Source organism: Gavialis gangeticus, unplaced genomic scaffold (assembly GCF_001723915.1).
Source record: "Gavialis gangeticus isolate Ggan-Ray unplaced genomic scaffold, GavGan_comp1, whole genome shotgun sequence".
Taxonomy (NCBI): domain Eukaryota; kingdom Metazoa; phylum Chordata; order Crocodylia; family Gavialidae; genus Gavialis; species Gavialis gangeticus.
The window spans coordinates 49,263,621-49,288,910 of NW_017729006.1; the positions used below are offsets into that span (position 1 = coordinate 49,263,621).

Here is a 25,290-nt window from a genome sequence, read left to right on the forward strand (position 1 = left end):
ATTCAGCCCTATTGGAGGGGACAGTGGTTCGATTTGCTGATTCGGATCATTGTCCCTATTCAATTTGGCCAAATCTGAAGAGTCAATTCTGATTCAGAGACTCAGCAATTTGGCCATAGACACAGCTTTACATGTTTTTTCTATGTACCTCGAGATACCAGGTATGGCTCGTGAACACTGAGATGGTAGGGCGGATGGAGCATCCCACAGAACCATGGGGGGGTCCTCCGCTGAGCATACACGGGACCCCCCACACCTCCTTGGCTTGGCGACTGGCTGCAGGGGGACCCTGGGTACCCCCCCCAGACTCACCAAGCTGGGATGTCGGGGGGGGGGGCGGGGTCTCCTGCATGCTCTGTGGTGGATCCAAAAGTGGACTGGAAGTATTTCTGGTTCACTTCTGGGTCTGCCACTGAGTGCATGGGGGACCCCCCTGCACTTCTGTGGGATGCTCTATCCACCCCACCATCTCAGCATTCACAAGCCGCACCTGGTACCTCAAGGTACATAGAAAAAACATATAAAGTTGTGTCTATGGCCGAATCATTGAATCTCTCTGAATCGATTCAGAAGCTTCCAATTTGATTTGGAAAGATTAATAGATCTCCTGATTTGATTCAGATTTGGAGATTCAGCAGCTGCATCAGGCTGAATCTCCTCTGAATCGACTCAGCAACCGAAGCTTCACGCAGCCCTACTAAACAGATAAGTGCAGGATCAGGCCTGTTCATACCTGGACAATCCCAAACCCCCACTGCTTGGCCTCTTTGCAAGGAAGTAGGCAGTTTAATATATAGTTTTTGAAAGTGAGTATTAATACACAAAAGTTATGGAGGAGTGCTTTGAGTCCAATGAGGGGTGCTTCAAGTCCAAACAAGGTTGAGTGCTACTGCCCTACCTGCTTTAGGAGAGGGATTATAAATGCTGATGTGTGGTGTATCTGGGCTGTGTAGTCTGTGTTCAATCTGGTTGCTGTTTTGCAGAGTTGTTTGAGGCAATAAATAGGGAACTGTTTTCAGCGCTGAACCTAGCAGTTGAAGACATTGTGAACAAGAAGGTGGGACTTGATTAGGCAGAAAGGCTAAGCTAATCAGAGTCCCATCAACTCCAGAAACAAGTAACAGCAGGCCTGCTAACACGGGATTTTGAGTGGGAGTTTCCTCTATTTGTATTCCAGCACTTCTTTACTGTCAAGTTGCTAAGCACCAGGAGGTAAGGAGAGAAAAAGAAATACTGGGAGGTAGAAAAAAAGACGAGGAAGACAGGGCAAGAAGTAATGTTTTCAAATACAGCAAGGGGAGTTTTGGTTGGATATGAGGAAGGGCTTTCTTTCTACCAGTATGAAGCTAGTTAAGGATTGGAACACACTCCCTAAGGAGTTTGGAAGTTTTTAAGATCTGATTAGACAAATATTTGTCTGGAACAATTTAAATGGGGATGGCCCTGTAGACTACATGATTTTCTGAGGTCCTTTCCAGCCCTATTTTTTTTATGAGTTTGTATTTTTTACTGGTTGGTTACCTACTTTCAGGGAACCACAGGAATTTACATCCCATTTAAGACCCAATGTGGAACAGTCTTAAATACTGACCTAGAATTAGGCATACCTTAATTAAGGAGTTAAGTAGTATTGATAAACAAGAATGGATTTCCTTAAATTAAGAAAACAAGAGTATTAAAAGATATTCCCATGTTTTGCTTCTGATTTTCAGACTTGACAATGAACTATAACAAACACAATATTTTTGCAATTTTAGTAATGGGCATCCACACAAAAGATATTGCCATCTTAGGCTAGGGGCAGACATTATACATAAACAAGTTTAAGTGATCAGAAACTGTTTTAAACCTGTAACAGAACAGACACTCAGTACACATAAACCAGTTTGAAAATGGCTGAAACCAGTTTGAGATAAACCTGGATGAATGTAGTATCAGACTTAACTGATTTGGGTCAAACCGGTTTATGCAATGCCTGTCCCAGACCCCTTGCTGGTTTAAGTTAACCAGAATCCCCTACCATCCCAGCATGTTTTCTGGGATGGGCGGGGCTCTCTGCTCCACAGCAGAGCTGGCCCCTCCCCTCTGCTCCCTGGCTGGAGCTTGGCAGAGTCTGCTGGCATCTGCCTGTCTTCTCCTTGCTTGTCCTCTCCCCTTCTTTTCCCTCCCTCCCCTCCCTGCTAAGCAGGGCTTACCCCATTCCCTCTGCATTACACAGACACCTCTCAGCATAAGCTATCAGACCACATGCTGGCTACGGTCTATGCTGTGGCAGAAGGGACAAAGGCAGAATCAACAGGTAGCTGGTAATGTCACTCTGTTGTTTTCTTAATGGGATGATAAACACTGAGTTAGGGGTGATAAACACCGTGTTATCAATTCCTTGCTGGGCTGGTCAGAAGTGGGGGAGGACCTTTCCCTAATCAGACCATCCTGGCCATGCCCCTCTCAGCTTAGCACTTTGGAAGGGAAGGAAGGGTTGCTCTAAGGCCCCCTGTCTTCTAGCTTGAGCCGCTGCAGGCATTTGCCTGCATGTCTGGGATGTCTGTACAGTTACAAATTGATTCAGCCTAGCCAGGTTAGACTAATCTGCAATGATTGAATCAACTGAGGAATTGAAGCTCAGGCTTTTTGAATATCTGCCCTTAGCCTTGGAGAACAGGAAGATAGCAGGCCACCATTTTCCAAGGGAGAGAGAGAGATAGAGAGGACAAGTCTGCATGAGATCTTTACAGCAGAGCTGACTAATTAGCTCTGCAGTAAAATGGCACCACCTACACATGCACTGCTATCAGAACAGAATAAATTAATTAACTCTGCCATAGGATAGTACTGTCAGACACAAGTACTATCCTATTGCAAAGTTATTTACTCCACCACAATGCATGTGTAGATACTGATGGGGCTGGCCAGGGCATGACGGTACTTCAGTGCAGAGGTTGCCTGCCAGCTAGCTCTGCACTGAAGCACCCTCGTGCCTCAGCCAGCCCCTCTACAGCATGCTGAGCAGGGTTGGAGCAGCCCAAGGTTAGCAGGCAGACCCCTGGGGACCCCTGCCAGCTGGAGCTGTTTCACCCTGGCTTAATGTGCTGTGGTCCCAGGTGCATATGCAAATGTGACACCCAAGAGCAATAAACTCCAGCGGAGACTATGCCAGAGTTTATTCAGCCACATTAGTAGCATATGTAGATATGCCCAGTGTGTGTGATGGTGCTGATCAGATTCTGACTAGTTTAGTCTTTTTGCCTGGTGAAGTCTTATATATGTGATTTAGATTTACTCTCTCTATATACAGTAAGTCTTTCAGATGCACACACGTGTGTTCACACCTGTTCATGTGTGTGTGTATAAAATGAAACCAAGGGTTATAGAATTCACCGAGGGAAAACTAGCTAACAAATACTACACTTGTCCATTAACTAAGATAGACAAAAAAAAGGGCAAATGGTTTGGAGGCAAGCCTCAGGACTGATCAAAGAACAGCAACAAGGATCACATAAATTGCCCTTCTGTTCCACCAGTGCCAAAGCAAACACTTTTGTACTCATTAGACCTGACAGAGGCAGAACGATGAGACTTTAGTAAGCTGCAGGCAGACTAATGTTAGTACATTAGGACACCATACAAGCTAAAATTAACCAAACAATGATAAAGTGAGGAAAATGACTCGAAAGCAGCAGAGTAGCTAAAGGCTATGCAGCATAATATATTAAAATAGAGAGATATGAATTACCTTTGATTAAGATTTTTTTTTCCTTAAAGGAAGCTTCTGTTATTATTCTGAATGCTAAATACATCGCTTTACAGTGAAACTGCAAATTTCTATTCTTTTTTGTTCTAAATATTCTGAAATTAACTCTCTTCTTTTATATATTTTAAGTAATCATAGAATCATAGACATTTAGAGTTGGAAGGGACCTCAGGAGGTTACTTAGTCCAACCCCCTAATGTTATTGTTTATAAAAAAGTTGTTAGCTCTGAGGAATGAAGGCCCCCATTCCTTCCTGGAGTAGATATAGGGCTGAATCCTCAGTGGGTTCTTCCCTTTTAGCACAGATTATGTGTGTAAGAAAATTATCCTGAAGAAGTCTTCCAAAGGTAAGAATATTTCTTGCTTGAATAAAGCAGCTGCATATGGTTTCTCTACCAAGCTCCACTTATCCATAGCTAAAGAAACAGTGAGCTCCTTCAGCACCCGGACTAAGGGAGATGGGTGGAATATGCTAATCGCCGGAGAGCAGGAGGGAACAGGAGAAGGGGGAGTGGAGTCTTATGAGCACCAGATACCTGAACTCTAGTGGCAGCTGCTACTGCTATGGCTCTTGCTGTAAGAACAGTAGCTAGGTCTCCTTTAGCTGGGGAGACAGGCTTGATGCACACTGGCTGCAGTGGTCCCATGGTGCAAGCTCCCTGAGGGCTGCCCCGGCGCCCTACTCATTCCCCTGCCCTCGCAAGGTATGCTACTGGGCACAGGGCTGCACTGTCTCAGCTCTTATAGAATCATAGAAGTAGGATTGGAAGGGACCTTATAGATCTTTAAGTCCAACCCCCTGCCAGGGCAGGAGAAAAAAAACTGGGCTCAAATGATCCCAGTGAGGTAGGAATCAAGCCTCCTCTTAAAGACCCCCAGGGTAGGAGCCAGCACCACTTCCCTTGGAAGTTGGTTCCAGATCCAGGTCCTGAGCAGCATAGGACTATACTTGCAAAGGCAAAGACTCCTGGAGGGGAAGGCAGGAAAGCATTCTTTTCACCACTCCTGTGCCCCTCACATACACTGACAAAGGACTGTGCTGGCCTAGCTCTCAGGGCTAGGCAGAATCGCACTGTACCAGCTATGGCAAAGACTCCTATGAGGGAACCATTCTGGCTCCCATCTTAAGTTAACGTCTGGGGCTGGTGCCCTACTCCCTCCCTCCCTTCCACTACTGTGAAGCAGGTATGTTGGGGGTGAACTATGTGTAAGAGTAGAGTTCCACTACACGTGGCCTCCATATCCGTGGTTCCTAATCTTTTTAGACACAGGGCACCAACACAAGCTCTTAGTTTTCACTTGTTTTTTGATTAAGCAAAAATAATAGTGCAATTCTTTTGTTGCAAAAAACTCAGAGAGACCATAACAGGTCAAAATGTTCTGATGCTACAGATTCCTATTTGAAATCTTTGGTTTTATTTTGTGAATTGTGCAGGTGTCTGCACACCTAACAGGGCTAAGATTGTGTAGCACCCTCAAAGGATCTTGTGACACCCCAAGGTGCCATAGCACCCTGGTTGTGAACCACTCTTCTATATGCACAGATCCATTGAAGGATCCCAAGCCAGTGGCATCATTTGAAGGAGTCTCTCAGAATCTAGAATGCCTACTTGTTTGTTCCTCCTCCAAGCAGTGGCTGGTCACAGGATGGAGCCTGACCCATGGCAATAGCACTGCAAGCCTTCTTATACCACATTGCCAGCTGAATGCACCAAATAAGTGACAGAGTCTCTTGTTCTTGGGAGGGGGACAGAGAACAGAACATTTTATATCACTCAGGTAGGTACTACCCTATGGGGGCTGTTTGAGTAAATAAGAAGAAAAGATGTATAGATTAAAGTTTCTACAGAGAGTAACTAATAAAATTTTTCATAATCATATCTAGTAGGTTTTCAATTTGCAGGGTAAAGTATGAGCATTTGACATCTACTTTACCCCCCAGAGCAACGTTTAGAACAAGTACACATATTTCTTTCTATTTGGCTGCATAATGGTCTCCAGAGTCATTCCCGCCTTCCATTTTAGTTTACCCATTTGAAGGAATCTTTATTTCTTCTGGTAAGAAAAGCACTCGGGGCCATATCCACAAATGGTGGCCCTCATCTCAAAATATTCTATAGCAGGATGTTTAGAGTACTCTCCTGGGAAGTGAGGAACATGGGTTTGATTTCCTTTAGTGTAAGGAAGGAATTGTACCAAGTCTCTGCTTTCTGGGTGAGTGCTTGAATCACTGAGGTATAATAGCTGAGAGAGAATAATGCTACCATTACCAGCAATGGTATTTTGAAACAAATGAATGACCCCCTGCTCCTCTGTTAAAATAAATTACCTAGGCACCAAATCCAGAAGAAAGAGGATCAAGTGGAGAGAGGACCATATTTTGGTTGCCTTGAAAACTGATCTGCCTCACTTTGGAAAGATTTGGGGGTCATTTGCTAAGTGTTCCATACCTACAAATTCTAGGGGAAATAGGACTGCCCAGTGAGTTTTGCATATTCTTATGCCTTTTAAGCACACCCTTGGCTCAAACTGAAGCACTAATCTGCAGCAAAACTGAATGTCCCTGGCTGGATTTGATGGTAGCTAGCATCAGTAAAACTCTTGCAAATTAACAATGCAGTATATTATATGTCAGAGGTTCTATAAATTATATATCAGTGCACATCAGGAGGCGATTTATGCATGCACTCTGAGTCTAAAACAACTCCTGGGTCAGACACTAAGAACAGACCTGCTCAGTGCATACCAGAGGCAGAGAGTGCTAAGAAAAAGGGAAGGGAGGAGGAAATCCATTAAGATAGATCAGTACATATGTCTCAAGCTTTTGTTCCATCATTATAGGTTCTTCTCATTCAGATGAAGACATCCCATGGAGATGAACAAGCCATTTCACAGCTGGGAGTGTATCTTGGACTGCAAGTATGCTCAAAACTGATATAGGAACCTGGCTCTTCATTCTCCTCCTCTTGTTGCTTCACAGCCCACCACTTCTCCTTAATTCCCAGAGGGGGGGGGGATACGGAGGAAGGGACATAGAGAAAGCAGGGGGAGGGCAGATCTGGTACCTTCATAATGGGCAGGCATACTCAGAAAATCCATGTGTAGCTTTTCCCTGCCATACATTCACACAATCTCACCTACTTCATGACCACAGTTGTCTTAGAAGACCCCAAACTATGAATGCAGTATTAAAATGCCTTGACTTACCCCATGGCTATGAGGAAAGCAACCCACTTTAAACTATGCCCACCCTGCTGCACTTCTAACTATAATGGTAGTGACATAGTGGCAGAGCCCATAGTATAAGTTCAGTGCTGTTGGCAGGAGGAATTTTTTTGCAGCCCGAGACGCACCAGCTTCCTCAAATGAAGGAAGCTCTTCCAGCAGAAGCTGCCTCCTGCTATCAGGGTTGCATTAGTACCAAGGTTTTGCCAGCAGAGTTATCAGCTACAAGGATGTTATTTTTTCAGAGCCCTGACCAACATACTTCTGCTTGCAGAACTTTGGAGTGCAGATTTATGCTTCTGGAGCTGGGAAATAAAGTAATATGGGCATGATTTCTAGACTATCACCTCACAGAGCCTTGACTCAACCCTCTGAGCAATGCTCCAAAGAAACTCTGTGAAAGGGCATAAGACCCTTTCTGGGAATATGGTGGACAACATGGAATGCTAAGAAGAGTAGAGTGGTGGAAAATCTCTCTGACCTTGCCCTGATTAGGGTAAAGGAATAGTTAAAATCATGCTTAGCAAACATCAGTTAAGCTGACCTGCACTCACATTGCCCACTTCAAACAAATGGCCACAGGCTAGCCAGATGTTAGTGCCTTTATATTCTTGTCCCTCTGGGACAGCACCTATGTTTCACTCAGCGTAAGCTGTGCTGTATACAGTGATACATATCATGAGATTGGATTCCTCTCCAGGGAAATAGGGCAACATAGAGGATAGAAGATGCATGCCTTTATATGAATGACAGTGCAGATGTCCATTTCTAGTAAGAGCAGGCAAGGTGTTAGAGTGATGCAGAGGCCAAAGTGCAACCTCCAAACTGCCAGATGTTCAAATGGCGATGGAGGGTCTGGGAACATCGTGCAGCTAAATCCTAGATCAGCATAACTATATATAAAGAAGTAAAGCTCAGCTCAAATGAGGAAGTGAATGGTGTTGTTAGACATAACATAACACACCAAAGACAGATTCTGTTAGAAATGTGTGACTGGGATTAGAAAGGTCACAGAAGCTTTTTGGTTAAACACATTCATACTGTTAGACAACCGGCAATGCAGAAGGACATGAACATATACAATTATGTACACATCAAATACATACCGACTTTATTCTACTTTTAAAATCTGTAAATTCAGTACTGACCCTAATCCTGTACACATTTAACACATGTTTGTTTATGAAACTTGAAGCTGTTCAGTGGTTCCATCGACTTCTTGACTGATTGTATGCAGGGGAGGGGCCATCAGCAAAGGACTGTCTTTATAATTGCCAGCTCTCCCAGGATAGTTCATCATTTTGCAAAATTATTTTTAAAAATATTTTCCTAGTATTTGACAATCTCTTGCTAATCATGCTGCTTATTAATTAAAATGTGTGCTATTATTTTCTAATGCCCGGAAGGCCATTAAAGTCCTCAACCAAAAACATCACAGAGGCAGAGGAAGCCTTCACAAGTTAAATCAGTGTTTGGAGTTGTACTCCATCCTTGTATCATCATCTTCTGAAAACAAACAAAGACAACAAAGAACAAAACAGAAATAAGACAATGCTGTGGTATAAGCAGTAAATCTTCAGTGTCCCTATTGCAATTCCAACATCTGTTATAACAAACGCTAACTTGGCTGGATTTCAATAGAATCTAAATGGGATTTTTTTTGTTTGGAGTTGAATTAATTTGCTTTCAGATCCACTGAGGACCACTAAATATTTTTGTAACATCTAAGTCATGACTTCCTAGAGACATTAAGATTTAGATCAAGATTTTACATATTCTACTACTTAATTACCACTTTAAAAATAAAGACCTACCATGGCTGCCAAAAATTTAACTTTACTAAGTAGAGTTACATAAAAAGTGTAGATTTGTTGAACCTGAAATGTTTTGTTCAAAACATCTTGAATTCAATGAATATTTGCTGAATGTTGGACATCAGTCCAAGGAAACACTCCCTATATAGTTGGAGAACTAGGGCCTGGGGATGCACTTTTCTGGGCCCATAGCTATGGCACCTTTATGGTTCATGGGATGTTCTGGAAATGTTTGGCTTTGATCTGATTTGGACCAGAGCCAAAATGTTTAAAAATTGGAATATCATTCTATATTAAGGATCCAAGTCTGTTCCCACATAAGTTAGGGCAAAGCTTTTACTATTATAAATGAGATAAGAATCAAGGCCTTAGTTTTTCTCACTTTAATATTATACACTTTGTCCAGGGTATAAATGCCCCTGAACCTAGGAATGAAGTTATGTTTAATTGCAACACTCTTAAGCACAGGGTTCCTTTCTGAGAGGTTATCTTATTCCCTAATTACTTTTAAAGATGGTTCTTGATCAGTTTGGGAATGGATTATATGATGTGAATGTCTATGATAACAAGGAATTGGAGTAGATGACCCAGAGGTGCCTCCCAACCCTTGGTTCCAATTTCTGATTCTATTATTATCCAAGTTAGTGGTATCTCACAGCACAAAGGATTTCAATTATTTTTTTTTTTAATTTTTTAAAGTCTCTCAATGAGATCATATCCATGAAACAGACCTTGTTGTACCTTTTGATTATACAGCTATCAAATGCAGCAGATACACGATCGTGCTTTAGAAAGCAGCTGTGTTCTGAAAGGTGAAAAAATAGCATAGTAGGGGTTATCTCTTTCTCTGAATAACTTCCCAATCAAATTTACTCAATTACCAAGTAAAAACACGTTCTGCCTAACAATCCTCCCATAATCTCAACCTGTGATTTGAATTTAAAGTTGGGTTCATTATGGCTCATATGTTACTACCAATGATAGAAATTCTGTCAGCAAAATTTGTCTCATTAATATCTGCACAACGTCACTGTCCCTGTGGATTTGCATGGGTATAACTGAAGGCAGATTTTGTTCTCAGTTAGAACTTAATAATTCTATTCAAGTAAGATTTATAATTGATGCCAAAGCTCCTCTGGAGTTTACCAGCCCATAGGGCTGGAGTAGTGAAGGAGGGCCAGTTTCTGCAGTGTGATATGGCATTCATCACATCTTGCTACCATCGAATCCCCACCTCAAATAAACAAGTGCTTATATATATATACATACATACACACACACAGCTGTGCCCCATGATGGTGGCTTATGATAAACAATAGATAAATTATAAAACATTAAAATAAATTCAGATCTAATAAAACAAATACCCCAGACAATGCCTCAAACTTAACCTCACCTGCTGAAGGGATACCCAAATGAAAAGATCTTACAATGCTTTTGGAAGATGTCCAGGCTCAGGCTCTGATGGACCACAACGGGGAGGGAGTTCCGGGGTTGAGAAGCCACTACCAACACCAGCCTCCTCCACATTTTCACCAAACAAACTTGGAGCACAGATGGTACATGCAGGAGGTTGCCTGTGGCTAGCACTGGGGATCACGATGGAACATAAGGGAGAAGACTGTACCCATTCTGCTGCAATATGTGCTATGATCCTTGTTACAGATATAGTTTTTAAGTGTTTGCAGTATGTTTTTAAATGAGTTTACAGCTTACTCTTGGCAGTTTGAACTCAAAACAGGTCAGTGTTGAAGTATAAAGTAAATTGGAAAGCCCATCTTTATAAAACATTATAATCTTTAGTTTGCAAACTGAAGTTGCAATGCTAAAGTCCATGCTAAATATCAAATAGCTGAAGACCTATGTTCTGAATAATCTTACATATGTGGACAAATACAATTTGGACTTTACATTACCTTCAATGAAAAATGTAAGTAAAATGTTTCAAGAAAATAGGGTTGAATCTTAAAACTCTTAAACTTATAATTGTATGTAAGAGGCAAAGATTTCTTAGGGTGATATTTTTTATTGGATCAAGTATCCAAAAGATACCACTCTAAGAAATCCTTGCCTCTTACATAATTTATGGATCATCACGGCTACAACATCATTCCTACACTACCAGTCATAAGTAATGCATTTCTAACAAATTATACATAACAACTTCTTTGTTAACTCATAGTTTATTTTTTTAAATCAAACTGAAATGATTACGGAATGTCGTCAAGAGACACAAGGGTAAACTGTTATCACTGTAAGAAAAGACATTGTAGATTTCCTAACAAACTTATCCTGGCTAACATTTTCAAGAAGATCAGTGGGAGTTAGGTGCCTATGCACTTTTGAAAATGCCATAAAATAGCCATCTATACCTCTAGGGGCCTAAATATCTTCAAATCTGATACCTGAATGTTTTTGACAGTTTCATTCTGTGTGCCAAAGCCATGCTTATTCCCAGACTAACCAGGGTCAAGAACAGAGGTCTCTATACACTGGGAATTATCTCATTGTAATCCTCTTTCCTTTGGATGTGAACTTTCTTAAGGTAATCCATGTTTTGGTTATTTCAAGACAAGACTTCTGCAATATTTGCTATATTTAAAATCCCTTACAGCCTAAGGCTAGTGAAGAATTTAGTTTCTCATGTGTCATTAGGGATATCTCATTGGGGCACATAAAACCAGTGTTTTAAGGGTCCTTACAGGTTACCTTTCTGTATGGAGTTTAAAGCGTTGGTTTTGATTATAGGTATAATTACAAGGTAGAAATGAAGAACTCATCCTTCCTCATCACTAGTTGTGCATCAGGGAGGAAGGCAACACAACTTAAAAGAAGCTGCTTTCCTATCCCCTACACCAACACCAACAGTGCGATTATATGATGCCAGATACTGCTGCATAAACAAGAAGCCACAAAGAAGCTAACTTTCCTCCTCTTTCTTTCTCAGGGTGAGAGCTTGCAGGCTCCTCAGAGGCACATGCAGCATCTGAAATTCTTTAAGAGAGCCTGGGCTATGTGGGGACTGGGGGTCCTGGAAAGATTTAGGGACAAAGATTGTAATCTGGGAGGATTGCCTGATGATGTCTTGGGAAGGAACTGTAGAGCAATGGAAGTTTTCTGCATAAATCAGAGACTGTGGGGAGACTGCAGCTTACTGTGGAAAGTTTGGGGTGGACTGAAGTTCTTGCGAAGTGGGAATACATATGTGAGGCTTCTGTGACTGGGGTGTGCAGAACGGATCTAGAGGGACGGAGCTTTGGAAAAGTGGGTAAGGATTTCAGTGAGGAGGAGTGAAGAAAGGATGAGGCCTTTGAGAAGAGGACAGCTTGTTTTCCAAAAGAGGAAAGGACAAAGAATAAGATGCTTCAGGGAAAGAAACAAAGTGGGAAATGGGAGGCAAAGGAGGAGTAAAGAAATGAAAAACTGAGAGGATTTGCAAGAAGTAAAGCAGATGTATGAGGTTTTTGTGCAAGGAAGGAAAAGAATGAAAGATGAAGAGTGGTGTGTGGACATTTTAATTTAAGAACTCCTGACAAGCAGGGAGGCAAGACAGTGGTAAAGGAAAGTATTCGGAGAAGAGAACATGGGAGTTTTTGGATCAGGGGAAATTTTTTTTCCCTTTGTTGGATCACCATAATGGGTTTGTTCTCTGTTTTTTTATAAGAAAAAAACTAGACTTGAAGTACAGATTTATGCTTCAACATATTCTCTACACTAAGAATTCATGGGGATGTGGTTTTTATTTGAGCTGCATGAAACTGTTGTTATTTAACCACTGGAAGGAGAACAATCTTTGCTCAAGGCTGACAAGCCAATTTCTCATTTTAGTACATGTGCTGCTGAAGCGAGCACTCCGGCATAAACTAGAGCTATCCAAAGCATCTCTAATCAAAACACAACCAACCTGACATAAGAAAAAAAAAAAAAACTAGTAAAAAGCAGTCAAAGTAGTGAAAGCTTTCTTTTTAAAAGTTTTAGGGCTTTAGTTTATATATCAAAAAGAAACTGAAGATGATAAAAGGCTTGTTTTTCCATCTGCAAATCTACCTTTGGAGTATACTGTGGGGCTTGGGAAAAGATTATGTGATAGGGAAGGGGAAACAAGTAAGGGCGTGTATGAGGAGAGAATGATAGAGGTGGTAAAAAGCTTGGAGATATTTGGTGAAAATGTCAAAGAGAAAGTGCTCAGTTTTCATTTCAAGGAAAAAATGAGAAAGTAATATTCACACTTCCCTCCCCTTCTTCCCATTTTCTATTTAAATACATGTTGACATTTTTCCAATATAAATGTGATAAATTGGCTTTTTTCTGTAAATTTATGAGGGAAATTATAAGAGACAGAGAAAATGGTGGTCTTTCAAAACTTTAATATTTTTTATTTTTAATTGTAATATTTAATAAAAAATCAAGATTTTAAAAAAAGGGTTTTCAAGTTCTACAACATTGTTTTGTGGGGAGGAAACAAGGCTCAAAGTTGACAGCATAGGAACAAGAAGGGGATTTGAAAGATTTCAAGGGAGAATGGATAAAGTGGGGAAAAAGGGAAAAATAAGGCAACAGAAAATGGGAAGGAGATAAATACTGAGTAAGAAAAATGAGGGCATATAAAAGAGAAGGCCAAGAGATTGTAAAAGTTATAACAATGATTAATTATTGATGTTTCAATGTCTCCATTCTTTTCTTTTTTCTGCATCCACACCTTTCTCTCTCCCTCCTTCCCTTTTCAACTTACACTACCTTTCTGTACCTCACCTACATATTTGGCCTGTTTAGCTTTTCACTGTGGAAAGGCTACATTTTGGGGGCCCTATCAAGATGCAGTCCCTCAATGTGGTTTGGGGACCTAAACCAACAGCCGATCAGTTGGTGTGATAAGTCTGGAGCTCCGAATTCCTCTCCTGTGGCCAGAAGTGAGAAATATGATTCTCCAAATGCTTTTTCTCTTACCATACCTTTGCTTGGCCATGTAATAGGCAAGGACTCCCCCAGGATGCCCCCTGGTGGTCACCCTGCACCTGTTATGTCTTTGATCTCTTAGGCTAGGGACAGACATTCAAAAAGCCTGAGCCTGAATTGATTCAACCTTTGCAGGTTAGTCTAACCTGGTGAGGCTGAACCGGTTTCCAACCATGCAGACAATCCCTCTTGACTGAGGAAATTCAGGCACATGCCTGCAGTGGATCAAGCTGGAACTCTGGGGGTGCAAGAACAGCCCTCCCTTCTCTTCCACAGAGCTAAACTGAGGGGAGCATGGCCAGGCCCCAGCAGGGCTCTGATTAGGGAGGGGTGTGAGCCTGCAGTCCCAGGCTTTTTCCTGCTCAAGGGGCAGCGTAGTTGCTAGCCTGCGCTCTGGGCTAGCACTCTGAGGCAAGGAGGTGGGGGGCAATGAAGTGCATGCATCTGTTGATGGTACCGAGCTTTTCATTCTCCCTCCCTCTTCTGTATACTGTCTGCAGCAAACTGATAGGCAAGCAAGCTGGGAAGGGGAGGGGGGAACTGATAATAGTGTTTATAACCCTTATCTCAGTGTTTATTGCCCCATTAAGAAAACAACAGAAAGACATTACCAGCTATCTGTTGATTCAGCACAGATCCAGCATGTGGTCTGCTAGCTAATACATAGACACTTCATTAAAGCCAGAGGGGAGGAGGGAATTTGTTCTTAGCAGAGAGTGGTAAGGGGAGCAAACAGCTCTTCTCAAACCTTTCCAAAGAAAGACATTAAGCTACCTGTTGATTAGCTCCAAAAAGCCTGTTTGCCTTTGTCTCTCCCACAGCCTGATCTGTAGCCACTTTGTGGTCTGCTAGCTAATCTGGAGGTGCCTGCTAAAGCAGAGGGGTGGGGAAGAATAATCCCTGTTTAGCACAGAGAAGCCAGGCAGGCACAGAGGGGAGGGACCAGCTCTGATGTGGAACAGAGAGCCCCACCCATCTCAGAGAGCATGCAGGAATGCTGGGGGTGACTGGTTTATATTAAACCAGCAAGGGGGCTGGGACAGACATTGCATAAACTGGTTTAAGCCAAATTAGTTAACTCTGATACTGCATTCAACCAGATTTATCACAAACCGGTTTCAGCCATTTTCAAACTGATTTATGTGCACTGAACATCTGTTCTGTTACAGATTTAAACCAGTTTCTGCTCACTTAAACCGGTTTATGTGTAATGTCTGTCCCTAGCCACAAACACTCTCCCCTTTTTCTCACCTGCCATGCCTTGATATAGATAAGTATTTGGAAAAGGGTCAAGCAAGTATGTTTGGTCTTAGTACTCTGTAGCTTAAGGGCTTATTACATGGCTCCAACCACCCCTTATACCATACCAATACCTTGCAGATGTCACTACACAATCACTCTTTTGTCAGGGCCTTAGTTCTTTTGGCCTCTACCCCTTTTCTCTGGCTGCAAGCCTTCAGCCCTGGCCCACTGATTTGGGTTGGGCTCTCTCAGCCTCAGCTCTTAGTTATGCATGTCTCTGGGTCCCTAGATCTCGCAGTCTATATGCTTGCTGACAGCAGGTTTGTAAGCAGCTAGATTGCTTCCAAGCTGCCAGCCCTCCCTGATCCAGGATAGTCAGCTTTAGTTGCTTCCTAAAGTAACTGGAGCCACCTGGTCTCCTGTTACAGGCCACCAGTATGGGGTGTGGAAACTCTGTGCTCTTTATCCCTGGCTCAGAAGGAACCAAGTTTGAGAGCTCAGCAAAGTGCATAGGATCATATTTTGAAATCTCCACTATTTACAGTGAAGGATGCCTCATTTTGTGCCTTGAACAGACTTAGTTTATGGCATAAGTTTTAAAGATCCTTTTTATATTCCAGCTTGATCCCTGGTGCTAACGGTCCATGAACTGGAACTTCCCTGGCACATACCTGATGGCAAGGTCCTAGTTACCACATTCTACAGCATTGCTTTATTTAATGAGGGAGCAAATCAGGTGCCCAGAGTAGTTCAACTATGATAAAAGGAATTCTGCCCTGGTTTTTTACCCAGTTACGGGGAACTAGCCATTACTCTTTGGGGCAAATGTTACATGTTCCAATACTGCGATAACTGGGATCAGAATTCATACTTAAAGTTACAAAATTACCTTGATTCAGATAAAACAAGCACTCAGTAGACATGTCTGTTCTAAGTACAGAACAGTATTCAGAGATCATATATTCAGAGTTTCCTCCAAAGTGCTTTTATTATTTGTTTGGTAGTAAGATGTCTGCAGCTTGTCAAGGTCAATGGAGTGAGTTATGCCACTATAGAGACATTGTTACCATGGCAACAAGAAGACACACGGTAGGTATCTTTTCTTCTTCACGTCATTAGCGCATTTCATTAGCTTACTACACCACTTCTCATTTCTTCCTTCTTTTAAATATGCCACCTACATCATATCAATGATTCTAAATTGGGAATTCTCCATGTTTCTAGACAGAGGCAGAAACATAGTACAGAGGGACGATTGTTAGAAATAAAGGCAGAGAAAGTTGCTCAAAGCAAGCACACACATTCGTATATCCTAAAAACAATCCTCAACTAAAAAAGGAGTCAAATACTTTGAGGAGGAAAACACCAAGAAACTTCTCTACAGAATAAAAGATAAAAATGAGATATGATGCTACAATGCAGCATAGCCACAAAAACAGCTGATTTCAAGTAGCATAAAAAGAGGCATCATAACAAAGAAATTGCAGTCTCTCTCTTTATAGTGTGACTGGCAATCGCACCTAAAAGAAATATTTCAGCTCTAGGCACCCTGAAACCTGAAAGGTGTGAGATAGGTAAGAGAAGACAGGAAAGAGATGCAAACATTATTAATGTACTGGAGGAGCTGATTTGTGCAGGCAGAGTATACATAGTCAGTATATGTTACTATATAGTAGCTTGTATCAAAGCCATGTTCTAATTATTGTAGATGGACATCAGAAAAATTAGAATTAACAAATCTTCCATAATCTCCAGCAAGCTGGAGGACCAAGGTGAAGAAGCCTGGTTGCTGGAGCCAGAACATGGCCAGCTTTATTTCCCAGTATCCTTTATTTTATCAGGCATAATCTAGCCTACAGTGAACACTTGTTAGCAGCTGATATAATTGAAAAAATTTTGTGACCTCAATTATAACTCTGTCACAGACTAATAATTTCCAAAGCAGACTTCTCCCTCAGGGTGAAAAACTGGGTAGTGACTCAAAAAATGCAGGGTAAGGCAGCCCAGTAGTTAAAACTTTACTCTAGTTTGGTAGCAGAATTAATTAATCTGATTATTTTGATTTTATCCCCAGGAGTCCAGAGCTAGCTGAAGTTCTTATTACCAATCTAGAGCCATGGGCCACAGAAGGATGTTTCAGGGCAATTCATGAAAAAGGCCTGCTTTCCTTTGGCTAAGCATATATGATGGCTCCTATTTTCCCTTCATACACCTACATGGCACATAGTCACATAACTGCAGTTTTGGGCACTTATGCACAATTTGGGATTCAACATAGTTATTCTTGCTCCATGATTCCATACTGCACATGCTGAGCAGGCTCCATAGATGCCAAGATGAAAGAAAATCATCCAGGCATGCATGTAAGACCAGGTAAGTCATGATGTGAGAGAGGAGACAGGCCCTGTCACCTTTCAGACAAATAATCTTGTGCTTCAGGTACATGTGCAGTTAATAGAAGACCCAGCTACTAGTTGCCACTTCAAACAGAGGCAATTTGAAACTGCATTCCTGCTTCCCAGCAAAATGCTCATGGTCCAGGCATTACCCTCTCCAGCTGTCTTCTTGAAGGTAGCCCATCGGACAGCCTGGAGAGGGAGATGGCTGGAGCCAACAGGAAAAATGCAAGCTAGAAGATAGGTAGTTAGTGAGATGGGCTAGTTCCCTAGAAGGGAGGGGGCTTTAGTTTCCAGCCTCCCTCTTTATGTTGGAGGGAAACAGAACTGCAAGAGACACTGAATGGGAATGAGAATATCAAAATGGATGTGCAGGACTTGTAAGGGATCATATAGCAATACTCCTTGAATTTATTTGGGAGTATGGGAGTGAGGTTCCATGCCTATGTTTCCCTTAAGTTTTTGTGAAGATACTCAACATTGCCTTTAAACCATGTATTAACTCACGGATATATGACAGAACCTTTCAATCGAGGACTGTTGATACTGAGAGCCAAAGTGGGTGCTAAGTGGTGGTCATAAATGTGGACCATAAACTTTTAAAGTTACAGAGCAGCAGAAGTAGCAAACACATCTAATTCATGCTGCACAATCAAACATGATAAAAGGCCGTTTAATAGCAAGTACCTTATCTGATGTGAGGGATATGTCTGAGGCACATTTACTAGAAAAGTAGTAAGGATATATTTACATGTTAGACCAATGGGCTGTGTCCACAAGAGCGTGGATGTTTGGTTCCCTGGGGACAAGCAGCAGCAGCACACGTTGCACCACTGCTACTTCTCCCTGGGGAACACTCCTGCCCTGTGCACTTTGGCACATGGCAAGTTACCCCAGGTGGGGTATGGGAGGCTGGGACCAGCACTGGGCTGGCCTCAGTAGCCTTACCTGAGGTACTGGGAGCCTCCTGAAGTTGCAGCAGCGGCGATTCTCAGTTTGGCTTTTGAGTATCACGTGCTGCCTGTGTTGGTGCTGCTGTGCTTTTTTTTCCACAGGTTTTTTTGACCCCTAGATATTCAGGGGTTAAAAAAATGGAGGGAAAAAAAAACGTGGAGCACCACACACAGAGGCAGTGCTCCCTTGCAGCATGGAGAACATCTGAATGTGCGGTATGTGGTGCCACAGACATGCTTGCGGCCCCACATACTGCACGGCCACACTCGTCTGGACAAGGCCATGGTGCTAAACCTTTTGGCCCTGCAGGCCAGATTATTGGCATGGGGCTGGTCTGCAGGCTAGATCAGGCCCAATGCATGTTGGCCATGCCTCATACTGCCTCTGCTCAGGCTCTGCATGCCCAGATCAGTCCCTATGCTGCCTCCACCTGGTCCCACATGCCTGGACTGTGCCCTGCACTGCCTCTGTCCAGACTGGGCCCTACATTGGCACTGTACACAGAGGTAAATAGTGCTACCCCTAAATCCAAACTAGCCTGTGGGCTGGTTGTTAGGCCACTGTCCTGGAAGATAGGTTAGGCCAGCCTGAATCCAAGGCCTCGCATTTCCTGGGCCAGTGTCTTGCCCACTAGCCTATTTGGCAAAAGGCATGTACAGTGAATGCCATCTCTTCTTCTCTGGAAGTATGTTAGCCTGTCCAGTGACAGACATCTTAGAAGTGAAATAGGATCACCGTACTGAGGGAGGCACACAAGTTTGGGACGAGTGGCAGCTATAAGTCTAAGTTGTCTTTGAGGGGGAAAAAGGGGATCTGGGCCTTGGCCCATACTTCCTAGACTCCTGTATTCTGCCACTAGAGTAGCCCTTCATAACAAAATACAGAGAAACTGAGGCACCTGCAAATATTTCTCCCTCTTGTTTTGATGGGGGACAGCCATTTCTACCTCACTATTTCCATCCAGGAAAGCTTTTCAAGCATACACGTAGCAGAAAAACATATTTGGCCTCAGTGTCCTAACTGACACTTAGATGAGCTTCGAGGTATAAAAGCAGGAACAAGCTTAGATTTGGATTTGATTTACCTTTTAACTGAATCAGTGACCAAACAATGATGAGTTTCCTTCAAAATCAATACTTTTACAACTCTAAGGATGTAAAATAAGATGTGGTTGAAACTCTAAGACTTCATCTCCATTGCAAAATGGTATTTAGTGTACTTTATGACACCTTTCTGGATGTAAAAAAAACTAGCAGAGGCACAGGTGGAATTTAGCTTATTAGAGCTGAGGTAAAACCCAGGTGCATAGTATAGGATTTTCATTGACGTGACACTGAGCTGAAAAAGTACTCACGCCTTACCGCCTCTTGATTTCTTATACTGAGACAGGTATCTAGATGTACAAGACACCCCTTTTTTGCATTGAAGATGCCCTAAAATCTTGAAAGAGATAACAGCCACTAAGACAGCATTAAGGTTACCAAGCCCTGTCTACAGTAGGGATTTTTAAACTAGTGTAAATACAGTGTGCAAACCCCCTTTTTAGGTGCACTGCAGCTGCATACACTACAATACATTGTGCCAGCTAAGCCTCACTGCACACACCTACATAGCGGTGCATCTGCACTGGCAGGCTACACATCAGCTCAGGAATACGGGTATCAAAATCTGAAAGAGCGACAAACACCAAGTACAGTAAATGCCATCTGGCAATGAAAACCAACCAGATTCAAACAATTCAAATATGTCTTCTCCCTTATTTGCTTTTAATGATGGAAGAAGCACCTTGTGCATTAGACATTACCATCTATTTGCTCATAATGCATGTTAAGCAGACCTTACCTCTGAGAATCTTTGTACATCCTGAGTTAGAGTTCCTACCCTCTTCCACCGATAATATTTGAGAAACTTCAAAATTGCAGGATTCACTGCATTATCGGATGGCACTGTCCGGAAGAAATAAGGATATTTTTTCTTGTCAGCTAATTCTGGGGTGGTTGCAGCAAATGAAAGCTGGAAAACAAAGAAAAGAAAATCTTGGTGAATATTGTGAGTTCCAGTAGGATCCTTCTTGGCTTAGTCCAATGAGCAAAGGGCACAAGGCATTGAATTAGGGTCAGTTGAACAATTTCTGTCATCTTACCTGCTTGGAATCCTGCCAAAGTAATTAATTTTTTTCAGAAAAAAAAGATTTCATAACAGTTTAATTGTTTTGAAATAATTTGAATATCACAACTTTCTAGTCCACCTGCTATTGACTTAACTCAGCGATTCATTAAAGATTATGGGTTGCACTACAAAATCTCCATCAAATTGCCACACCACACACTGAAAGCCAAAGTTAAGAGCCTTTTGGGGAGAAAAATTTCTGTGACAGATTCCTTCTGAAGATCCCTCTGCACTGTCCCCATAAAAAAGGATGACAACACTCTCACAGGTCTCATCAGTGCAAGTGAAAGTTCCTCAGCTTGGACTGAGATACCCAGAGACAAAAAGGCAATTACCACGGCAGCCAAGTGTGTGCGCAAAGGTGTTTTGTTCCACTCCAGACCCTGTTGGGGAGTGCCACCACAACAGCTTACTCCACATACTCAGCTCTGTTCCACATGTCCAAATGTCAAATGTCACATAGCCACTGGAGCCTGGGTGACTGGTGCCTCCTGAGTCTGGCAGGGACACCAGTGGCCAATTGCCGGCGGGGGGCATGGTGTCCCTCAGAGACTGATTGCTGACCCCAGAAGTGTCGGCGGCAACCAGAAGTGCCGCCAGCCAGTCCCCAGCCAGTGAGGTCCAATTTCAGGGGGGGCATGTGCCCCCCTGTACCCCCCACCCCACCCCACCCGTGTCACCTAAGCACTGGGGCATGCTCTCAATCCTGGGTATATCCATGACAGTGGCTCTGGGCATGTTTAACACCTTTCTAATGGTGGTATCACCATTTCCCAAGATCCTCATTACTCCTCCATGTCTCCTTAGTGACCTAACTTTCTCTCTGTCTCATACATATACACACTTTTAATTTGTCTCCTTCTGTTCAAATCAGATCTCCAGCTTACTCTTTCCTTCTCCCCTCTCCCCCGCCACCATTCCTTGCAGCTCTTTTCTATTCCTTCCAACACCTGAGGGATGTTTTGCCTTTCATTTGCAATGGGAGACCCTTGCTGGACCCTGGTATTATTAAGCAGCCTCCTTGGCTGCATCCAGATGAGCGCAGCCATGCAGTATGTGATGCTGTAGACATGTCTGTGGCACTACATACCACATATTCACCTGTCCTCTGCACTGCAAGGGAACAGTATGGGATGGAGGAGGTTTACCCCTGGCTATCCCAGGGTCAAAAAATCATGCACAAAAAAAAAGTAGAGCAGTGTGTTCAGGGGCAGCACATGCTGCTCAAAACCAGAGCCTGACCAGCTGGAACAGCAGCTCTTGGCCAGGCTCTGAGCAGCAGGATCGGGTGCAGTCCTAGGAGGCCCCCAGAACCCCAGGTAAGACTGCTGGGGCCCAATGCTGGCCCAGCCTCCCCTACCCCACCTGAGGTAACCTGCCATGTGCCAGAGGGCATGCAGCACAGGTGTTCCCCAGGGACAACTAGCAGCAGCACAAGGTGTCCTGCTGCTAGTTGTCCCCAAGGCACCAAACGTCCATGCTCGTGTGGACCCAGCCCTTGTGTTCAACTTGACTATGAGGGAAGTTACAACCTCTGCAGATTTGACAGGAGCAGAACTAGCATGTGGGGGCACATGGGTTATGAAAATATAAGGTTTACTAATATGGGGAGGAGAAAGAGGGGACACACACAAAAAAAGTCAGAAACACTGCTGAATTGTCTGATGTGCACAAAGTGTTCCTGCTCAAAGGAAGCATAGTTTTGTGAATGACTTGAGACTGACCATATGCAGTGGTTAAAGGTTAGCATATGTATCACCTGAGTTTGCTCCAGGCTTTCCCACCTACTTTGAAAATGCTCTCATTTATGACATCCATGGGATACTGATGATTATTAATGCTACCAGAAACATGCTTTTCAGGCTGTTGCCATCTAAATACAGTCTTTTAGTAACAATGCATTACAAATTTGATCTTTCCATTCCATATGACAGCAGGGAACATATGGCTAAGTGATTTACTTCTAGAAGAATATGTGCAAAATTCACTATTTTTTTTCCAGAAGGAATTTTGATTGATGCTGAAACATGTGACAGAAGTGATCTAATGTGATCATAATAAAACTGCTGTTTCAAACTCAATGGAAGAGTTACAGAGCAGTATATGAATATATCCAAATGTGCTATTACTTCCAGTAAGTATAATTGACTTTTTTGACTAGGAATCCTTTAAATTTGTGCATCAAACATTATAATGAATTAATGAATTCAAGGGAGAGATGGCTCTAATCTAAAGCACTAGTTCTGAAGACTGGCGTTTTGAAAATCTTGGAAATAACTAGGGAGAGAGGGGAACTGCTGCCTCTTTAACCCTGGTCAGCAGGCAATCCAGGAGTGAAGCCCTGACAGATGGACAAATGGGTGATCTCCTTTGCTTTGGCAGCTCCTGCAGCCAAGTTGGTTGCAGATGGACTGGCACCTGTCTTTCCTTTGGATTAAACCAGCAAGGCCAAGAGGGGAACACTGGTGTGTTGGCAGCTCAGTGTCTTCACATACACTGCCCAGGCTTTTGCGCCATGGAGAGGTCACTCCAGCTTCACTTTATTTTAAAGCAAGGATTATGTTCAGCCAGCTGTCTCACTTCGTATATTCTGGTGTCTTGCAGGACAGACAGATGCCTACTGGAAAAAGCTTGGGAGAGAGAGGAACTGTTTCCTGACTCTAGACTCAATGACATTATGCTGCGCTGGTTTAAATTTGGTTTATAATTGGGAAGTCATTTTTTCAACTAAAAATGGATGGGCTTACAGAAATGGATGGTTTCAGGGGCAGGCAATTATTTCAAGTGGACTGCCATTTACTGAGTTTTGGCAAGCTGTAGAGGGCTGCATGGGTAGCTCCACCCCTTGACAGGTGCCCCGCCCCCTGGTTGCCATCTTGTGATTGGAAGTCCTGTTCCCCAACCCCTGAACTTTGTCACCAGAAGTCCCTACCCTTGCCCCTTGAAATATTCCTTTCAGCAAGGGGTTTTCCCATTTTGGAACCAGAAAAATACCAAATTATATTCTAAAAAGTGAACGTCTACAACATTCGTTAATTGATTTCAAAAAATATTTTTGTCATGGTTTACATGTGTTTGTGTAGTGTGCATAGAGGTGATTGTATATAATAGCTTAAAATGAAGTCTCACTCTTGTATATTGTGAGGGCCATGGGGCGTGGGGTCTGCGGGGTGTGAATGTGGGGTGAGGGAGCACGTGAATGTGTGTGTGGCTATGTGGGTGGCTGGGTTGTGTGAGGGGGTGTGGGGATCTGCACATATGGCAATGCGAGGGGGTATATGGGCACATGTGTATGGTGCGGTGTGCAAGTGGGACTCACCCTACAAATACAAACACACACTCTGCCCCTCCCTACATACACACACTCTCTCTCTCTCTCTCTCTCTCACACACACACACACACACACACACACACACTCTCTGTCTTTCACACATACATACTCTATCCCTCCCTAAACACACACACATCCTGGGGTACTGGCATAGCCCTGTGCTCCCATGGCTCAGCGATGCAGCTGGCAGCCACATGGTGCTGGAACAGTTCAGGGGCAGGAAGGCTGGGAGTGGTGTGGGGCTGAGTTGCGGCGTCATACTGCTGGCTCCCCCTGGGTCCTACTGCCCCTGGCTCCTGTCATCTTGGACAGGCAGCCAGAAGCAAATAAATATTAAGTTACTAAAATTTTTAGGGGCCCTATGGGCTGGATAGAATGGCCGGGTGAGTTAGATCTGGCCTGCAGGCCATATTCTCTCCATCCCTGGTTTAGACTCTACCACTCATGAAGAAAAATTTCTAGTTCCTCCTTGGCTAATAGCTGAGGTAATTTTTTAGGCCCTCTAGCAATGCACATTTAGCAGCATACAACAAAACATTCTAAATAAAAGGAAAGCTTTGCTTGTCAGAATTTTCAAATAAAATACACTTCATGATACCATAGCCTTGATTTTTCCTTCGTTTCTAATTTCCCAAAATTTAATAATCTGCAGTGAGTTTGCAAAGAACTAATTTAGAGAGCAAAGACAGAGTGAAAGCCTGAAAGAGTAACTGTCCAACTTCTCATTTGCCCAGTAAAGTTGAACATATTTAAGATAATGCTCAAAAAAGGGCTACTGCTGGAAAGAAAGACCTCTAGACAAGACTAAAAATGAGAGAAACTCTGAATAAACACATCCAGCGTGAACAGGGGGTACTTTTGGCACCTGACAGCTGTGCTGTATAGAGCGTGGAGACTGGAAAAATACTTGCTGTTCAAGTGATTTCAAAGATAAACTAAATTTGGATTTAAAAATATAGTTGTTCCTCCAGAAATAGAAGTTGTTGAGACTTTACTCAGGGGGGAAACAAAAGTCGGGGTGGAGCTCAGGCATATGTCAAATCCCATATACCTGGAGTTCAGGGGCTGGGGATGGAACTGCGGTAGATACCAAATCCCATATACCTGAAGAAAGTGGTCAGCTGTATCTACCTGAAATGATCTAGTATTGAATATAGAATGGACTCCTGAGGAATCTGACTTGATGTCTCCACCATCATGACAGGCTTATTGTCAAACTGGATGCTTTGTGCATTATGATCCAACCAGTTATCCACCCACCTTACAGAAGTTTCATCTAGACCAGGGGCAGGCAAAATTAGGCCTATGGGCTGGATCTGGCCTGCCAGGCAATTTCATATGCACCCACACCTTTCCACAGTCCCCACATACACTCCCCTGCCCCCACCTCCCAACCCACACACCCCAACTACATACCCCACACCCCTCCACACACCCCCACCCACATCACC

General features: G+C 43.0%; 1 protein-coding gene across 1 annotated transcript in view; it reads right to left on the bottom strand.

Moving 5' to 3' along the window:
- Nucleotides 1-25,290, bottom strand: part of GABBR2 (gamma-aminobutyric acid type B receptor subunit 2) — a 1,245,145-nt gene that overhangs the window by 712,838 nt on the left and 507,017 nt on the right. The window contains exon 3 of the mRNA XM_019509192.1: nucleotides 20,181-20,351. Coding sequence (XP_019364737.1) covers nucleotides 20,181-20,351 — 171 coding nt within the window. The remainder of the gene's footprint in view (nucleotides 1-20,180; nucleotides 20,352-25,290) is intronic.